Source organism: Scylla paramamosain, chromosome 14 (genome assembly GCF_035594125.1).
Source record: "Scylla paramamosain isolate STU-SP2022 chromosome 14, ASM3559412v1, whole genome shotgun sequence".
NCBI classification, from domain to species: domain Eukaryota; kingdom Metazoa; phylum Arthropoda; class Malacostraca; order Decapoda; family Portunidae; genus Scylla; species Scylla paramamosain.
In genome coordinates this window covers 4,231,848-4,250,004 of record NC_087164.1, presented here as the reverse complement: position 1 = coordinate 4,250,004, position 18,157 = coordinate 4,231,848, and the positions used below count along the sequence as shown (strand labels likewise).

At 38.4% G+C, this 18,157-nt stretch overlaps 1 protein-coding gene across 1 annotated transcript in view; it reads left to right on the top strand.

The window, feature by feature from the left end:
* Positions 1 to 17,018, top strand: part of LOC135106767 (pseudouridylate synthase 1 homolog) — a 43,458-nt gene extending 26,440 nt beyond the window's left edge. Inside the window, exons 6-10 of the mRNA XM_064016055.1 lie at positions 2,520 to 2,725; positions 11,008 to 11,166; positions 11,398 to 11,481; positions 11,618 to 11,810; positions 13,139 to 17,018. Coding sequence (XP_063872125.1) covers positions 2,520 to 2,725; positions 11,008 to 11,166; positions 11,398 to 11,481; positions 11,618 to 11,810; positions 13,139 to 13,218 — 722 coding nt within the window. The 3' untranslated portion in view covers positions 13,219 to 17,018. The remainder of the gene's footprint in view (positions 1 to 2,519; positions 2,726 to 11,007; positions 11,167 to 11,397; positions 11,482 to 11,617; positions 11,811 to 13,138) is intronic.
* Positions 17,019 to 18,157: the final 1,139 nt, after the last annotated feature.

Genomic DNA, 18,157 nt, shown 5'->3' with positions numbered 1-18,157 from the left:
AGCAGACTGGAATACACTTATCACAGCAAGTAATGTACAAAAGAAGTGGGAAGCCTTCCTCAATATTTATGAAGAGGGAGTGAAAAGATATGTACCAAAAGTAGAGACAAAGAGAAGATATAACAATGACTGGTTTAATAGAAGATGTGAAATAGCTAGGGAGGAAAGAGAAACGGCATAGAATAAATGGTGGAGGAAAAATACGCAGGAGCTATGGCAAAACTACACAACTACAAGAATTAATATGTAAGGGTTATTAGAGAAGAAAGGAAAAATTATGAGAAAGATGTTATGGACAAATGCAAAGAGGAACCAAAACTATTCTTCAGATATGTGAACAGCAAAATGAAAAATAGAGAAGGAATAAGCAGATTGAAGGTGAATGGTCAAATGTGTGAGGATCCGGCTGAATTGGCAGAGAAAATGAACGGGAGTTTTCAATCAGTATTCACAAAAGAGGGAACATTTGTGTGGCAGAGAGATGAGTGAGGAAATGGGTCTGGGGGAAATCCAAGTGACTGAAGAGGATGTCCAGAAACAGATGGAGGGACTAGATGTTAGGAAGGCCCCTGGACCTGATGGGGTGCCAGGATGGATATTAAAAGAGTGCAATCAGCAGTTGACATGGATGATACATAATATTGAGAGCTCCCTAATTGAAAGTAGAATCCCAAATGAATGGAAGAGAGCCAACATAGTGCCAATCTACAAAGGTGGTAGTAAAGAGGAGTCCTTAAACTGTAGACCTGTGTCTATAGTGTGCAAAATGTGTGAAAGATTGGTGAAGGATAAATGGATGCAGTACCTAGAAGGAAATGAAGTGATGATAAAGCAACAATTTGGATTTAGGAGAGGGAGATCGCGTGTTACAAATTTACTGAGTTTTTATTCTAGAGTGGTGGATATAATGCAAGAAAGTAATGGCTGGGCAGATTGTGTTCATTTAGACCTGAAGAAGGCCTTTGATAAAGTGCCACACAGGAAATTGTTGTGGAAGTTGAAACATAATGGTGGGCTAAGGGGGGGCCTGCTGAGATGGATGGAAAATTTCTTGACAAACAGAGAAATGGGAACGGTGGTAAAAGATAAAAAATCATCATGGAGGGAAGTCATAAGTGGAGTACACCAAGGCTCAGTACTTGCACCAATCGTGTTTGCAGTTTATATAAATGATATGACGGAGAGTGTGAACGGCTACATGAGCCTTTTTGCAGATGATGCAAAGTTGCTGAAGAAAGTTGAGAGTGCAGAGGACTGTGGAACGTTACAAGAAGACCCGAACAAAATATCAGAGTGGAGTTACAGATGGGAAATGGAATTTAATTTGAAGAAGTGTAAAGTAATAGAATTTAGAAAAAGTACAAGAAGAGTAAAAGGAAATTATGTGTTGAATGGTGTAAGGTTGAGTGGAGCAGAAGAGGAAAAGGATCTCGGTGTTACAATGACTGGGAACCTGATGCCGGAGAGACACATAAGCAAAATTACAGGAGAAACCTATAACTTGTTGAGAAGAATAAGGCAGGCCTTTGCATATATGGATGAAGAGATGGTCAGGAAGATGATCGTGTCGTTGATAGACCTAGACTAGAATGTGCAGCAGTAGTGTGGTTGCCATACAAGAAAAAGGATATGAGAAAGTTGGAGAGAGTTCAGAGAGCAGCTACGTAGATGGTACCAAGTATCAGGGACTTGTCATATGAAGAGAGACTGGCAAGGATACATCTACTAACGTTGGAAAAGAGGAAAGAAAGGGGAGACTTGATTGTGATATATAAAGCATATGAGGGAGTAGAGGAGGTGGACCAGAGCAACTTAATGGTCTGGGATACATGGGACACTAGAGGACATGGAAAGAGGCTGAAGAGGAGTGCTTGTAGAAGAGCATCAAAAAGTATACTTTCCCGTATAGAAGTATTGATGTATGGAACAGTCTGAATGAGGAGATAGTAAATGCAGAAAGTATACATGGATTCAAGGCTAAGTTGGATATTAAAAGATATGTAGATGGGACAGCACGAGCATAGCTCTTTTCCTGTAAAGCACAACTAGGTAAATACTAGGTAAATACACACACACACACACACACACACACACACACACACACACACACACACACACACACACACACACACACACACACACACACACACATACACAGTAGAAAGTTACCATTAATCACAGTGAATACAAGAAGACATTACATGATACTGTTGTCTTTGTTATATAATTTCTTGCCAAGATGTGGTAGTCCATTTGAATGAAGTATGCATTTGAATGGTGTAGAACCAAGAGTCACTTGGTAATCTTTTCTTTCCTATTGAATATCTTTCATATCTTAAATTTGTGGCATTCTGTATTAAATTTGGTATGCTGTTGTGTTTCCATAAAAAATCATGAGATGCATTTCAGGAATTAAGGAAGCTGAAAATCTTATAAGTTTCTTGTTATTTCCTCACCATTTGCACATTTAGGAATATCGTTTTTGTTGTAGTAACAAATTTGTCTAATCTTTTGGACAGGCCAGAGTTTCATGCTTCACCAAATTCGCAAGATGGTGGGCCTGGCGATGGCCATTAGCCGGGGTCTGGTCGGGCCTGAAGTCATTGCAAGAGCATGGAGGGAGTCCCGCTTGGATGTGCCCATAGCACCAGGTCTTGGCCTTGTACTGGAAGAGCCACATTACAACAAGTACAATAAAAGATATGGGTCAGATGGGATTCATGAGGTTTGTATATTAAACTTTTGAATGCAAGTCCATTGAGGAAGCAAGGCATCAGAAAGATAGGGATTTGTCTCTTGGCTAATGCCTTGCTTATGTGGTTAAATGCTTAAATATTTAATTGCAATTGAGAAAGAGAATACAAGTGAAATTGAAGGTCTTGAGAAAAATCCACTTGGAAGTTTGAAGGATAGGGTACAAGAGTAAAAGAGTACATTTGTAGAAAAGTAGCTAATATAAAGCTCTCTTTGTATTCATGGAGATTCCATGAGTATTTGATGCACCCGCAATAAAGTCTAGGTTCACAAAATACCTGTTCTATCCGTGTACCAGACTGGCAATCCTACACAGGGTGGCCCAGACAAGGCACCACATATTCACACACACATCATTCACACTCATAGCCCCATCAGTCCCTGGCAGAAAGTTGTTGTGCTTCTATGTTGCATGATCTTGCTGCATCCTTGATCTCTAAGACTGGCTTTTGTGGGTTCAAGGGAATGCATTTAAGTTTTTATAAATTTTACTTAATTTCTATCATTTACACATATTTACACTAAGATCATCATATATGACTTCCAACAACAATGAAAAACTACAAAAATTGGATTCATCTCTCTTCATGCAAATTCCATCAATTATCTCAAAACATTTCACATTATTACTCTTCTGATTCAAATCACTTCACAAAATTAACACTCGGTGATAAAACACATCCTATACAGACCCTGTTGCTAATATTCACTAAGGAAGCACATCCTTCACCCATCCAATCCCCCTGTCAGTATATAACACCAGCATTTTACTATGCATTACAACTGTCTGGCTCTACTTAGTAGTACTATGACAGATGGCTTGCCCATGACCCTTTCTGGTATGATGGCTCTCTACCTTGTCTCTGTCTCAAGTCTATTCCTGCCTCATACACCTCATAATATACTCATGATGTTAGAACAACCTTTTGCCCTAACAAGACTTCCATTTCTATAAGATTTATTTTCCAATACTTTGATCATACAGTTTATTTTCCAATAACTTTCAATAAGGTTAATTTTTGAGTAACTACATTTATTTTCCCATACTTCAATCATATGTTTAATTTTACTGTGCTTTCAATAAGGTCCAATTTCAAGTACTATATTTTCTTCCCATACTTTGATCATGCAATTTATTTTCCTTAAACTTTCAATAAGGTTCATTCTTGAGTTTCCTGTGGTGTGCTGGTTGTCCGTCTTGTTCTTGTCATTTGCTTCCAATGATCTCTGCTTCTCTTGTATACTACTTTAGTGATAGCCACCTGGGTATCTCTTCTTGTAATCTGCTGGTGCTAATCTCTGGCTCTGTTAGTCTTGTGATGACTCGTTGCATCTAGTTGTTCTTGGTGGTCACATCTCATCTCATTTGTCAGGGTGGTGATAGCTTCTTATAATCTTGTTACCAGCTCTCCTGTTTATGTTCTTCTTCCCTCATTTATTCTTACTATTTTGTATCTCCTTCATTTTTTTTCATTTTTTTCATTTCTTTCTTCTTGTCTCATTCTTCCTCCTTTTTACATGTTTAATTTCTTTTTGGTGATTCTAGGGTTACAACAAAGTGATAGTCTTGTGACCCACCATTCTACACCCCAGGAGCTCAGACACAACACTGCTGACCACACACATCCTCAGCAAAGCCTAACAACACACACTGGTTTACCTCAGTCCCTTCATAATGAGACTTCCCTAGCCAACACCTTCAATCCTGAGACTACAGTTTTCAGAAATCTGAAAGTGCCATAAAATATCATAAATAGCAAGTTGCCAAACATTACAATTTATTATAATTTATGAAAGCTTTCTACAATTAGTCATTAATATTTCAGCATATTGTTGGGACCTTGTGAAGCAATGTTACCCCTACACAAGGCTTCTTTGAGTGCATGGAGGTGTGCTTATCACCAGACCTAGTCCCTTTGCTTAGAATTTATTGTAGAGTAGGGTAATATTTTACTCCACAGTACAACACTGCAGATTTGTTAAGGGATCATCCTGGTTGTTGAGGGTGAGGTCAGAAATGTCACTTTTTCTGCAAAAAAAAACATGGGATAATTATACTACCTGGCAACACTTTGATGAAGTTTTATTGGTATAATGATGATAGTAGTTGAGTTATGGCCTGAAATGTGGCCCAGACCCTTATCTTTTATCTTGAATGATGGTATTCACAAACTAGTCTTTCTGTGCTTTGAAATGTAGCATAAATTTTAACAAAATGCTTCAAAATGTAGCACTACTTGGCAACTTAGACTTTCACTAGGCCTGTGTAAAACAGTATGTTGGCAGAGAGTGTTAGTGAGCCTTCATGCTGTAAAGAGAGTAGAGGAGTGTGCAGCATCTTGCCCTCAGCCTTCCCTATCCACTATTTTACAGTAAAATCCCTCTTATCCGGCATCAATGGGACCGCCGACATGCCGGATACTTGAATATTGCCGGATACTTGAATAGAAGTGAAATTATGTCCACAATCACCACCCTACACTCACGCATCTTACCATAACAAAAATCAGCTGATCTTAATCAGCAGCTGATCTGATCAGCTGCTTAAGTGTAAGCACAACACGCTTCCTCTTTTCTACAACTTTAGGCACGATGAAGGCGTCAGGTGATAAACAGTGCACACGCGGGACTGAGTCACTGAGTAAACACAGTGCAGTGGGCCGCGGGTGGCGCGAAGCAGTGCGCTCTGGTGGCAAGGGGACAAAGTATACCTCGCGTGGGAATTTTAATTGATTTTATGTGTACACATTGATTTTTTATTGATTTTAAGGCTCGAGGAAAAATGTGCCAGATACTTGTAGCTACCAGATACTTGAATGCCGGATGAGAGGGATTTTACTGTATTTGCTGCTGACAAGCCACAATCATATTGAGGGCTCAAAATGCTTAAAATTTCAAGACTAAAGGAACAGGTTTCTCTCCTAAGAAATATGTTAGGAAAAAAAAGGGGGGGACAGAAGAAACAAGATGTCACATCACATCTCTGCTGCTCACCCTGACATGCCCATGGTCCATGAATCAGTCAAGACTGCTCCCTCTATTTTCTGGAACATTCACCAAGATCTACCGTAGAAGCACCATTATTTGAAAAAACAGGACAGGCCCAACAATGAAAACAAGATGCTTATAACAAACCATTGGAGTCTTAAAAAAAAAATCACATTTTCATTTATTGTGCAAGAATGAATGACAGCTGCATCTTCTGTTCCACCAAATACATTTGAAACAACAGTAAGAATGGAATGAGTAGAATGGAAAGTGCTGATGCCCTCCTGTAAGAGATAATACCTGAAATGGAGGGAGAAGGAACCTGAAGCAACAACTGCATTTCTGAGGTTTAGCAAGCCCTGCACATTTTAATATGAAAAATCTGTAAATACTGATTTGATGTGAAAAGGGGATGAAAAATTAATCTTAATCATATATGTATGGAAACCAATCCTTTAGGTCGATATAATGTGTAATACTGTGGGCATGGAAAGGTTGGAGGGAGGTGGGGGGGACTTTTGGACTGCAGAACTTATCTATATAGGTGTCTTGACTTACAATATTTTCATCTCAATACAATCAATAATAACAATTTTTCACAATAAACTGGATGCTCCATGCAAGGGTGTGATTTTTTTTTTTTTTTTTCATCAACAAAAGATGTTTTCTCTCAGGAAGAATGGAATACTGTGATCTCTGAATAAGGAAATTTAATTTCTCCAAAATTTTAAAAGCAGTGTGGCTACTGTGAAATCTTAATCCCCACAAGGTTGCATCATGTGCCACTTCATGTAGTATGCTGTTGAGACTAATGTAATTATAAACTCCAAATTACAAATAATTATCCCTTGAAATCCTTCCCTGATGTAGAGTAGATAATGGGCAGGACTACAGGTTCAACTCTGTAGTCTGCCTAGCCAGTGACTGAACACTACTCAGCTTTTACTGAATATAGTAGCATGCTATGTCTTTTCTCGCCATAAGTTTTCTTTCATACATAACGTACAAGAAAATTGACTGGGAGAGTGGAAGCAGTAGGTTGCTGAAGTTACTTACTGCAGGATGTACTAGTTGGTCTGTACTGATGGCATGCAGAAACACAACATCATGGGTGCACTTTACCAAGAGGTGTATACAGTGATGTGGTAAAATACTGCACCTGACTTGGCACAACATACTTGTATCACAATCACAGTGTCACACTTTCAGACACTAGCTGAGACATTTAGTTCTCAGTATAGTTTTTGCAGAAGCAAAGTGACTGATGGTAAAAGGTTCTCATGCTGGTCAGATCACCTTTCAGTGAATAGTGCTCTCTTAAAGAGGAACCATATGCTTAATCAAATACTTTAGTAAATAGAAGGCACCAGCAATGATGTGAAAATTTCATACCAATCAAACAATTGTAAATGGTATGACTCAGAAGGCATGGAAAAATCTTCAAGCTGGTATCATGAGAGGTAGTTTCTCTCTCTCTCTCTCTCTCTCTCTCTCTCTCTCTCTCTCTCTCTCTCTCTCTCTCTCTCTCTCTCTCTCTCTCTCTCTCTCTCTCTCTCTCTCTCTCTCTCTCTCTCTCTCTCTCTCTCTCTCTCTCTCTCTCTCTCTCTCTCTCTCTCTCTCTCTCTCTCTCTCTCTCTCTCTCTCTCTCTCTCTCTCTCTCTCTCTCCAATTTAAAAGTTTCTTAACCTACACAATAAATAGTATTTAATAAGTCAAAATGTTTTTTGTTTTTTTTAAGAATTCACAGATATTTAAAAGTTATGAACCAAATTTCATTATGTTTATGCAATGTAGATCAACACATACAAATAATACATCAGAATTTCAAAGCCTTAAGCCAAGTAAAAAAAAAAATATATATATATATATATCTTAAGGCCATAGCAAAATGTTAATATTGGAAACTTATGTAAAAAGTGAAATACTGAGAATGACAACCAAGATTGTACCAGAGCTAGGAGCATTAATCTATGAAGAAAGGTGAAGAAATAGATTTGCCAACACTGAAGCAAAGAAGAGATAAATGAAGAAGATAGCAATTTACAATCTGTTAAATAAGATGGGGGAAATAAATAATGAAAGACTGTTGTTAAGGGAAGTAAGAGAATCTGTTTTATACAACATATAAAATTTAAGGAAAGGGTTACTTTGATTAACACTGCAAAAATAGTCCCTCCCAAGAAATACAGAAGTTTTGAATAAGCAAAATGATAGGTAGCATTAGCAGATTGAATGAAAAACTGAATAAATGTAAATATGGTGAAAGAAAGACTAGATAAATGTAAATATAGAGAAAGGAAGACTGGATAAATGTAGATATGGAAACATATGCAACATATGAAACCATGCAAGTATAGCTTAGGACAGTGGTTTCCAACCTTTTCAAATTCTCACCCCCCTTCATTAAATGACAAGTTCCCTGCGCCCCCTCCACTCTGGTTTAAATACTGCTATTTACTGTCATAGTCAGCACAAGTCAGAGATAAAAAAATTATACAATACATAATTATGTATGTATGACTGAATGTCTCTTTACTTGTGTGATGGTTGCGCTTGCTTCTCTGAGCAGAGTTTTTCAAATCTCAGAGAATGTGATGAAATTGAGACCCGTAATTCCTTTTCTATTACTAAGCGAGAACGGTATTTTGTTTTGAGAACAGCAACTGAACTAAATCCTGATTCACACAAGTATGATGTCGCAAAACGTAATAAAATGTCAGTGGCCTTAGTTGACAAGGAAGGGTACTCATCTTTAACTTGCAACCAAAATTTTTCCAAAGGTCCTGCATCAAACACAAGTTTCAGTGAACCGTCACATGACAAATCAATAAGTTGCTCCTGGTTAGATGTAGACAGTGTGCTTGTAGAGTTATCACCAAATGGGTTCCTTATCCATTCGTAATCACTTGTGTCTACATCTTTGAAGTAAAATGAGCATTTCCCCAGGAGTGTTCAAGTGCTCAGCAAACAATCCATTTCCACCTTGTACGCTAGTATGTTTGAGAAACTCTTGCAAGTTTGGTAACATATCAAAACTGTTATTTTCTACATTCCTTTTCCATAACTCAATTTTCTTCATAAATGCACGTATTTTGTCACTCGGTGTGAAAATATTCATGTGGGGCCCCTGCATAGACTGATTCAGTTGGTTAAGTTTCTCAAAGATATCAACCATGTAAGAAAGTTTTTAATGAAATAATCATCTGTGAACAAGCCTACATCTTTGTTTTTATTTTCACAAAGGAATGTAGCAATTTCATTTCTAAGTTCATACACTCTCTGGAGTACTTTTCCACGGGATAGCCAGCGTGATTCATAGTAATACAGTGGAGCAGTGTGTTCAGCACCAAAATCTTTACATAACTGTGTAAACAGTCTTCCTCTCAATGGACTGTTCTTTATGTAATTTACAACCCTGACAACATCTTTGAGCAAATTACCTAATTTTTCATTCATACTGCCTGATGCAGGTGCCTGTCTATGAAGCATGCAGTGCATCCATGAAGCTTGTGGAGCCTTTTCCCTCACCAAAGCTTGCGGTCCAGCATGTCGCCCTGCCATTGACTGGGCTCTGTCAGTGCACAGTCCAACGCAATTTTCCCAGCTTATTCCATGTTCATTGAAAAAATTGTCAGTCATGTTGAACACTTCTACAGCTGTGGCTCTACCAACAATAGGTTTACAAAACAACAGATCTTCCTTAATTTCATTGGCAGATATATAGCGTACATAAGTTATTAAATGAGCATCTTTCACTACATCAGTAGCCTCATCTACTCGCAACACAAAATGCAAATATTTAAGTACATCTGTCAACTGATCACATAAATCATCACTAATGTCTGAAATTCTTCTGCCAACTGTATTATCTGCAAGAGGAATGCTGCGTAACTTGTTGGCACTTTGTTCACCGAGCATTATTTCCACCATGTCAATAGCAGCGGGTAATACCAAGGTTTCTGCTTTTTTGCATCTTGCAATTCTGTAGGAAACTTTATAAGAAGCAAGCAAAGCACTTGCAGCTGTGGTAGATGTCTTCATGAAACCCCGCCTCTGTTTATTAAATTCATCAAGTCTCCTTTTAAAAAATTCCAGAGATTTGCCAACATGTTCAGGGTGCTGTGTTTCAAGGTGGCGCTTCAATTTGCTTGGTTTCATGCTGTCCATGGCCAAAATATTTAAACAACACACATTGAGGTCTCTCCGTTCCACTAACAACCATAGATGTAAATCCAAGCGAGAGATAGCTGTTGTCATACTTTCTGGTTTTCGTATGCTTGCTACTTTCATCACATTTACTGGAGTGAGGTTCACTTTTAGTTTCTTTCATTTTGCCTTTAATCAAATACTTTTCCATATTTCAAACGTTTAGTGAAATAGATAAACGCACACGCTCAAAACTATTCCTTAGCTTTGTAATTTTGCAATTAACAGTTATTTATGAGGCACTTGTTACGTCCAGAACGGTCACAGAGCTACTGTCTTACTACCGCACCCTCATACTACTGTGGCGGCGTGGCCACACGGACAACTCCCAAAGCTGGAGTACTGACGTGTCTGAGACGTGAACCGAACGGGAACCATACGAACGATGCATTGTTTCTGGTAATCATTACAATATTTATATTTACATCACGTTTCTCTCTTTATCTTTTATAGTTGTTTAATTCCTTAGTTACTTAGTAGCATTTGAAATAATTTATAATTGTATTTAGACAATAACATTTCATAATTCATATCTGAAATGTTTTCTCAATACTTAACCAATTATGTATTCCATCAAAATCAATAATGTTGATATATAATCATCTACTAAGTAATTTTTCTACTTTATGAAGTGCTTACGCCCCCCTGGCAGCCCTTTGTGCCCCCTTAGGGGGGCGCGCCCCACAAGTTGGAAACCACTGGCTTAGGACCTGTAAATTACAGCTAGATAAGATACTCTTCTGTAGCCCTGTAATCTCTACAAGAGGAGAGATAATATACTGAAGTTGAAAGTAATGTGAATATTCTAAATAAGGCTTCAGAGGCTTTTGAGATATCTTAATGAGTGAACAATACCAAACAATTTCAGAAAATAGATTTATCATTACAAATGGTCTCATGATTGGGTACACTTAATCTTTTGCCTTTTTGATAGGATTACTGTACCTGCTGGTGTTGTAAGTTGCAATGATGCTTAAAGAAATCATCATCAGTAGTGTGAAGGAGTGAGCATCTGTCTATTAGAATGCAGTAGTTACTAAACTTATATCTAACTTACAGCCCCTTACCTGGGAGGATGAAAAACAGAAGATTGAAGAGTTTCGAGAGGAGAACATAGACTCCTGCATCATTGAAACTGAAATTCGAGACAAGTCCATGCTGCAGTGGCTGTCAACCCTTCCCCTGCACCACTTCAGCACCTCTGAGGTCACTTTGCCGGTAAGGGCCCTTTCACACGAGCATTTCCATAAGCGCATTCGGGTGCGCAGTGTTTTAACATTCACTGGAGTTCAGTGGGACCTTTCATACGACACGTTGCATGCACGTGCAATGCAGCACAAATGCAGAAGCCAGCAAGGATGCATCCATTCTTCCTGACACACATGTCCTTGCTGGCTACTAGAGACAATGGGAGTTTTCACACGAATGTTCTAGTACTCACGCATGCAGGTCCTGCTGCCATATCGGTCATCACTTTCAGCTGGGCGAGAGGCCAGTCATACATCTCATCCCACAGATGCGGACACAACTATGGTGTGTAGTGCATTCAAGTATGGTGTAACAGTCATGATTTATAGTAAATATGTATAGATATTTGAGCATAATTGATATACATGCATGCATACATCATGTAGCTTCCTAAAATTAATTAATGAACCAACATTTTCAGATGACTAGTGTGATGGTAGGCTACCACAACACTGAGGAGCTAATTTCAGAAGTTGGAAAGAGACCTGCACTGTGGGATCCTTTGAACAAAAAATACAAGAACAAGGACAAGAAAGCAGAGGCATATTTAGAGGTTTGCCACCCAATCTATCTGGATTATGAAGAGAAAACCACACAAGAAAAGAAACAAATTGGTAAGTAATTTTATTTCCGTATTGTATATTTGTAACATAAATGCAATAGTAATGAAAGTATTTCATAATTATCATGCATGTTATTACCAGTTTCTTATACTGTCATATTACTGCTATGGTAGTTTCCCAGCCTCACTGTTGAAGTAGGTGCAGAATTTGTTCCTGCTTTCTTTTGCATACCTACCCCCCTGCCATACCTGCCCTGAATGATCTACATCTTCAAATCCATCGACTTCTAAAAAAATCTCAGCAAAATTTACTTTTTCTCTCTGCCTGGCAAAATTATGTAAGACACAACATGCCTTGACAATATCAATAACAAAGTCAGCATTCACATTCATGGGCCTGTGGAAAATTCTCCATTTATTTGACATAATTCCAAATGCACACTCAACATACCTCCTTGCACGTGAGAGCCTATAATTGAATAATTCCTTGTCATTTGTCAAATTGTGGCTGCTATATGGACAAAGCAAATTAACAGATAGTTCAGAAGCTTCATCCCCAACAAAAGCATAAGGCAACACCTAATTCCAGCCTGACAAAAGTTGAGAATGTGGGAGTTCAGAATATGTTGCTGAATCAGCTTAAACAAATTTGATTCCTGAAAGATGGTTGAATCTGCATGTTTTCCATATGACCCTATGTCAACATATCTGAAGCAATAATTAGCATCAGCCACAGCCAAAAGAACAATGGAAAAATAGGTTTTGTAATTGAAATACATTGAACCACTATGTTCAGGTCTGATAATCCGAACACGTTTCCCATCCACTGCACCAGTGCAGTGGGGGAAATGAGCATGTTGCTCAAACCCTGCTGCAATTTTCAGCCACTCCTCTTTGTTGAGTTGTGGAAAACAATCCACATCACATCCTTCATCATATCTCATATTGCACAACACACTCTTCTTACAACCTTACTGGCTGTAGATATACCAATTATGTATCTGTAGTGGAGATCCATCAGGCTGCAACCAGAGGTGAGACACCTGATAATTTTTATACTCTCTCTCTCTCTCTCTCTCTCTCTCTCTCTCTCTCTCTCTCTCTCTCTCTCTCTCTCTCTCTCTCTCTCTCTCTCTCTCTCTCTCTCTCTCTCTCTCTCTCTCTCTCTCTCATATATATATATATATATATATATATATATATATATATATATATATATATATATATATATATATATATATATATATATATATATATATATATCACATAGTCAGTGACCAGTGTCAGTTTTCTGGTTGACAATGAAAAGAATATAAATTTTTCCCTTTTGTTTTCTCTAGTTATTTTCTCATGGTTAATTTGTGTTATTTCATATTTCAGGAAAGGAACTGCAAACTCATTGGAGGAGTATTCGTGATGCTTATATAAGGAATTCCAGGAAACTGAAAGATGAAAGTTAATCAGGATCTGGAGCTGTGAAAACACGGTTAAATATTTGCTGAGCAACTGCCCTTTCTCAGGAAAGTTGGTGAAAATAGAGGAACCACTGACACTTTGGTTCCTAACCATGGAACAGAGGATGGAACTGAAGATACATATCAAAACCTGTCATATACATATCAAAACCTGTCAATAACACAGCCAAAGACAAGTGCTGAACCCAAGGAAAGGAAGAGGAATTTACTTGAGGAGAAACTTATAAAGTTTATGGATGGTTATGAGGAAAACGATGACAGCAAGGATTTCTTCATGCCCATGTTACTGTCAGTATGAACACTGAAAAGTGAAGAAAAATTTAATTTAGAATGCAAGTACCAGCTGCACTGCAGAACATCAGGTCTGGACACTGTGGGCACACAAGGATTCAAGACTCATCCCTCTCCACTTGTGCTCCCACCTGTACAGAGTTAACACCCTCATTATCCACAGTATCCCTCGCCTGCAATGACACACCCACATTTCTTTGGACCTCCAGTAACAACAAACATGCATCCACATACAGTGAATACTCTTGAAGAAAATCATGCATAAGTCCAACCAGTAGCACCCTTGCCTGCTGTGTCAGTACCCTCTCCAGCATCATACACTTCAAACACTGATAATTCAGTAATTTCACTGAATGATTTTGACATTTAATAGAAAAAAATGTAATACAAAAATTTCTTACTTTGGAATACTTTTATTCATACAGTAGATAAAATACCATATAATTTACTTTCTTCAAAATAAAAAGGAATATTAAAACTAGTATTTTGTTTATTTTCTTACTTGATGCTAAAGCCACTGCTTCTTCAGGTGGAATGGATGGCCTCATGTTTGTGTCCTGTAGTACCATCTGTGACTCTGGCTAAAAGTTCCTGAAAGGTTGGGTATAACATCCTGAAGTAGTTGAAGAATTTGCCATCGTTAGCTTTTAAGTCTTCATACAAGGTGTAAAATTCGCCCTACAAGAATCTGCTGCTGTTTATAGGGTGAGTCCAAAGCTGATGACAGTTTTTCTTTTCCATTGTTTGAATTGCTGCATAAACAAACACAGCTTTCTTCTGTGCACCCTTCATCTTGAGGAGATAGTGGATGACTGAAAGGAAGGTTTGGGTGGGAATGCAGGCCAGAAAAAAAATGTAATACAAATACTCGTATTTCTTACTTTGGAATACTTTTATTCATATTTCATATTTCTAAAGCTGAACTCCTCGCTCATACCTTTGCTAAAAACTCTACCTTGGACAATTCAGGGTTTTTTCCTCCCTCTCCTCCACCCTCTGACTACTTCATGCCACGTATTGAAATTCTTCGCAATGATGTTTCCATGCCTTCGCTGGCCTAAACCCTCGGAAGGCTTATGGACCTGATGGGGTCCCTCCTATTGTTCTCCGAAACTGTGCCTCAGTGCTTGCACCTTGCCTAGTCAAACTCTTTCAGCTCTGTCTGTCAACATTTACTTTTCCTTCTTGCTGGAAGTTTGCCTACATTCATCCTGTTCCTAAAAAGGGTGACTGTTCTAATCCCTCAAACTACCGTCCTATTGCTTTAATTTCCTGCCTATCTTAAGTTTTTGAATCTATCCTCAACAGGAAGATTCTTAAACATCTATCATTTCACAATCTTCTATCTGATCGCCAGTATGGGTTCCGTCAAGGCCACTCTACTGATGATCTTCTGGCTTTCCTTACTGAGTCTTGGTCATCCTCTTTTAGAGATTTTGGTGAAACTTTTGCTGTTGCCTTGGACATATCAAAAGCTTTTGATAGAGTCTGGCACAAAGCTTTGATTTCCAAACTACCCTCCTACAGTTTCTATCCTTCTCTCTGTAACTTCATCTCAAGTTTCCTTTCTGACCGTTCTATTGCTGCTGTGGTAGACGGTCACTGTTCTTCTCCTAAATCTAAACAGTGGTGTTCCTCAGGGTTCTGTCCTGTCACCCACTCTCTTCTTATTATTCATTAATGAATGAATAAACCAAACTTCTTGTCCTATCCATTCCTACGCTGATGATACCACCCTGCACTTTTCCACGTCTTTTCATAGACGTCCAACCTTCAGGAGGTAAACATATCACGCAGGGAAGCCACAGAATGCTTGACTTCTGATCTTTCTAAAATTTCTGATTGGGGCAGAGCAAACTTGGTATTGTTTAATGCCTCAAAAACTCAATTCCTCCATCTATCAACTCGACACAACCTTCCAGACAACTATCCCCTCTTCTTCAATGACACTCAACTGTCCCCCTCTTCTACACTGAACATCCTCGGTCTGTCCTTTACTTATAATCTGAACTGGAAACTTCACATTTCATCTCTAGCTAAAACAGCTTCTGTGAAGTTAGGCGTTTTGAGACGTCTCCGCCAGTTTTTCTCACCCCCCCAGCTGCTAACTCTGTACAAGGGCCTTATCTGTCCATGTATGGAGTATGCTTCACATGTCTGGGGGGGTTCCACTCATACTGCTCTTCTAGACAGGGTGGAATCAAAAGCTTTTCGTCTCATCAACTCCTCTCCTCTAACTGACTGTCTTCAGCCTCTCTCTCACTGCTGCGGTGTTGCATATCTAGCTGTCTTCTACTGCTATTTTCATGCTAACTGCTCTTTTGATCTTGCTAACTGCATGCCTCCCCTCCTTCCGCGGCCTCGCTACACAAGACTTCTTTCTCTCACCCCTATTCTGTCCACCTCTCTAACGCAAGAGTTTACCAGTATTCTCAATCATTCATCCCTTTCTCTGGTAAACTCTGGAACTCCCTGCCTGCTTCTGTATTTCCACCTTCCTATGACTTGAATTCCTTCAAGAGGGAGGTTTCAAGACACTTATTCATCAATTTTTGACCACTGCTTTGGTCCTTTTATGGGACTGGCATTTCAGTGGGCATATTTTTTTTATTGGATTTTTGTTGCCCTTGGCCAGTGTCCTTCCTACATAAAAAAAAAAAAAAAAAAGCAGCAAGGGCCTGCTGGTCAGTGAAATGCGAATGCATGGCAAACGCATGTACAAAAATCTTATGCGTTTCTGTGTGTCCGTTCAACACACTCACAGAAATGCTCATGTGAAAGCAGCCTAAATGCTAAGAGTTGGAGGAAAAACTATATGTACAGATTAGCTATCAATATGCTGGCATTGTCAACCCTGCGTTACTTTGCTGGGGTTTCCAAACATGAGTACTCTCCTGGGGTATTTGCACACTCCAATACAAAAATGTTTATAGTGTTACTATTATGTAAAATATAGTCATACTGCTGGTTTAGGATATATCTACAATCCCTGTTGAACAGTTTGAATCACTTGTAGCTGGTTGATATTAGTATAAAATAATACAATAAAATAAATTATAAAACTAAGGAAAAATTACTAAAAGTTAAATTCAGATCACATTTATTTTGAAAATACCCATAGGATACACTTGTTTGTATGACTTTTTAATATATATGATGAATATTAACATTAAATAATATTACATAATAGGCAAATCTTCCTTACAAAATAAATCAAATCAAAGCTTGAACTAAAGATATAATTATTTATTGAAAGGAAACTTATAAATTTGTTACATAAACATAAGCATAGTTTCTTTATCAAAAGTAAACACAAAAATGCTCATGAGTTGAAATGAACAAAAAATGTGAGCTTATTATGTGGCAATAAATTTGTTACATAAACATTTTTTTTTTTTTTTTATCAAAAAGTAAACAAAAAATGTTTCCATGAATTGAAATTGAAAAAAAAAAATGTGAGCTCATTACATACCATTACATTTACTCTGATTCACCACTTACTCCTACATTCTCACAATCTATGCAACTCACAGTCATCTTACTGTGATCCCTGCAAACTTGTTTCCTGCATGTGCTACATACTGTTTTCACCTTTCAATCCTTTGACCTGGCACAAAATACACATCTCTTTGCCTGGCATTGTAATGAGTGTGAGCTTGTTGAGGATGTTGCATCTGCAGTTTCTGGGAACCGTCTTGCAATCTCTGTTCTGAGACCTTTTGGCAGGCGGATGTTCTGGAGTCTCCTCTTTAGAGTGTCTTCTAATAGCATCATGCATACTTTCTTGATGAATTTGCAGTGCTTGAGTTTATTCTGTGGGTTGTGAGCATACAGGACATTCGAATTTACACAGACGATGTTCAGCAGAGCAAAGAACACAGAGGCCAACACCAGCTGTTTCTGGAAACACTATACTTATCCACCATCATGTCAACCACATCTACTCCTCCTTTGGTTGAATTATATAACGTGATGATTTCAGGTTTCTTGTCATCGCCTGTAGCTTGGTCTATCTTGTCATCATGGTGCATGCTACTAAGGAGTACCACATTTTTTCACTCTTACTCTTTGGTATGTATGAGACTAATGTAAGATTGTCTCCAAATCCAAACATGCTGTCCACAGGTGGTTTATTCTTTGTCACCAAGAATTCTGGGGGAATCTCCTTCATGTTTTTTTTTTCGGAGGGTTCCCACAGCAGTCAACTTATGGTCATGAAGTAGTGATTCCACTAGTGGATAGCTGGTATACCAATTATCAAATGTTACATTTCTAGCTGACCCAGAGATGTCAGAAATAAGTCTTCTGACCACGTCCTGTGATGAATTGTACTGCTTGTCAGCCTTGAATGGCCTATCTGACTGTGATCTGGCATATATTTCCATGTTACATACTTAGAAAGTTTTTTCATCACACAGTGCATGTATTTTGATGCCATATTTGGCTGGTTTACTGGGTATATATTGCCTAAAGGGATAATGGCCCCTAAAGACTACAATTATTTCATCTGTAGTCACAAATTCTGATGGGGTGTAGTTCTTTTTTGCAATTTTCTACAAACATCTTAAATATTTGCCTAACTGGGGCAAGCTTATCCATCTACTTTCTTTCCTTGCTTGTTGCTTTGTCGTCA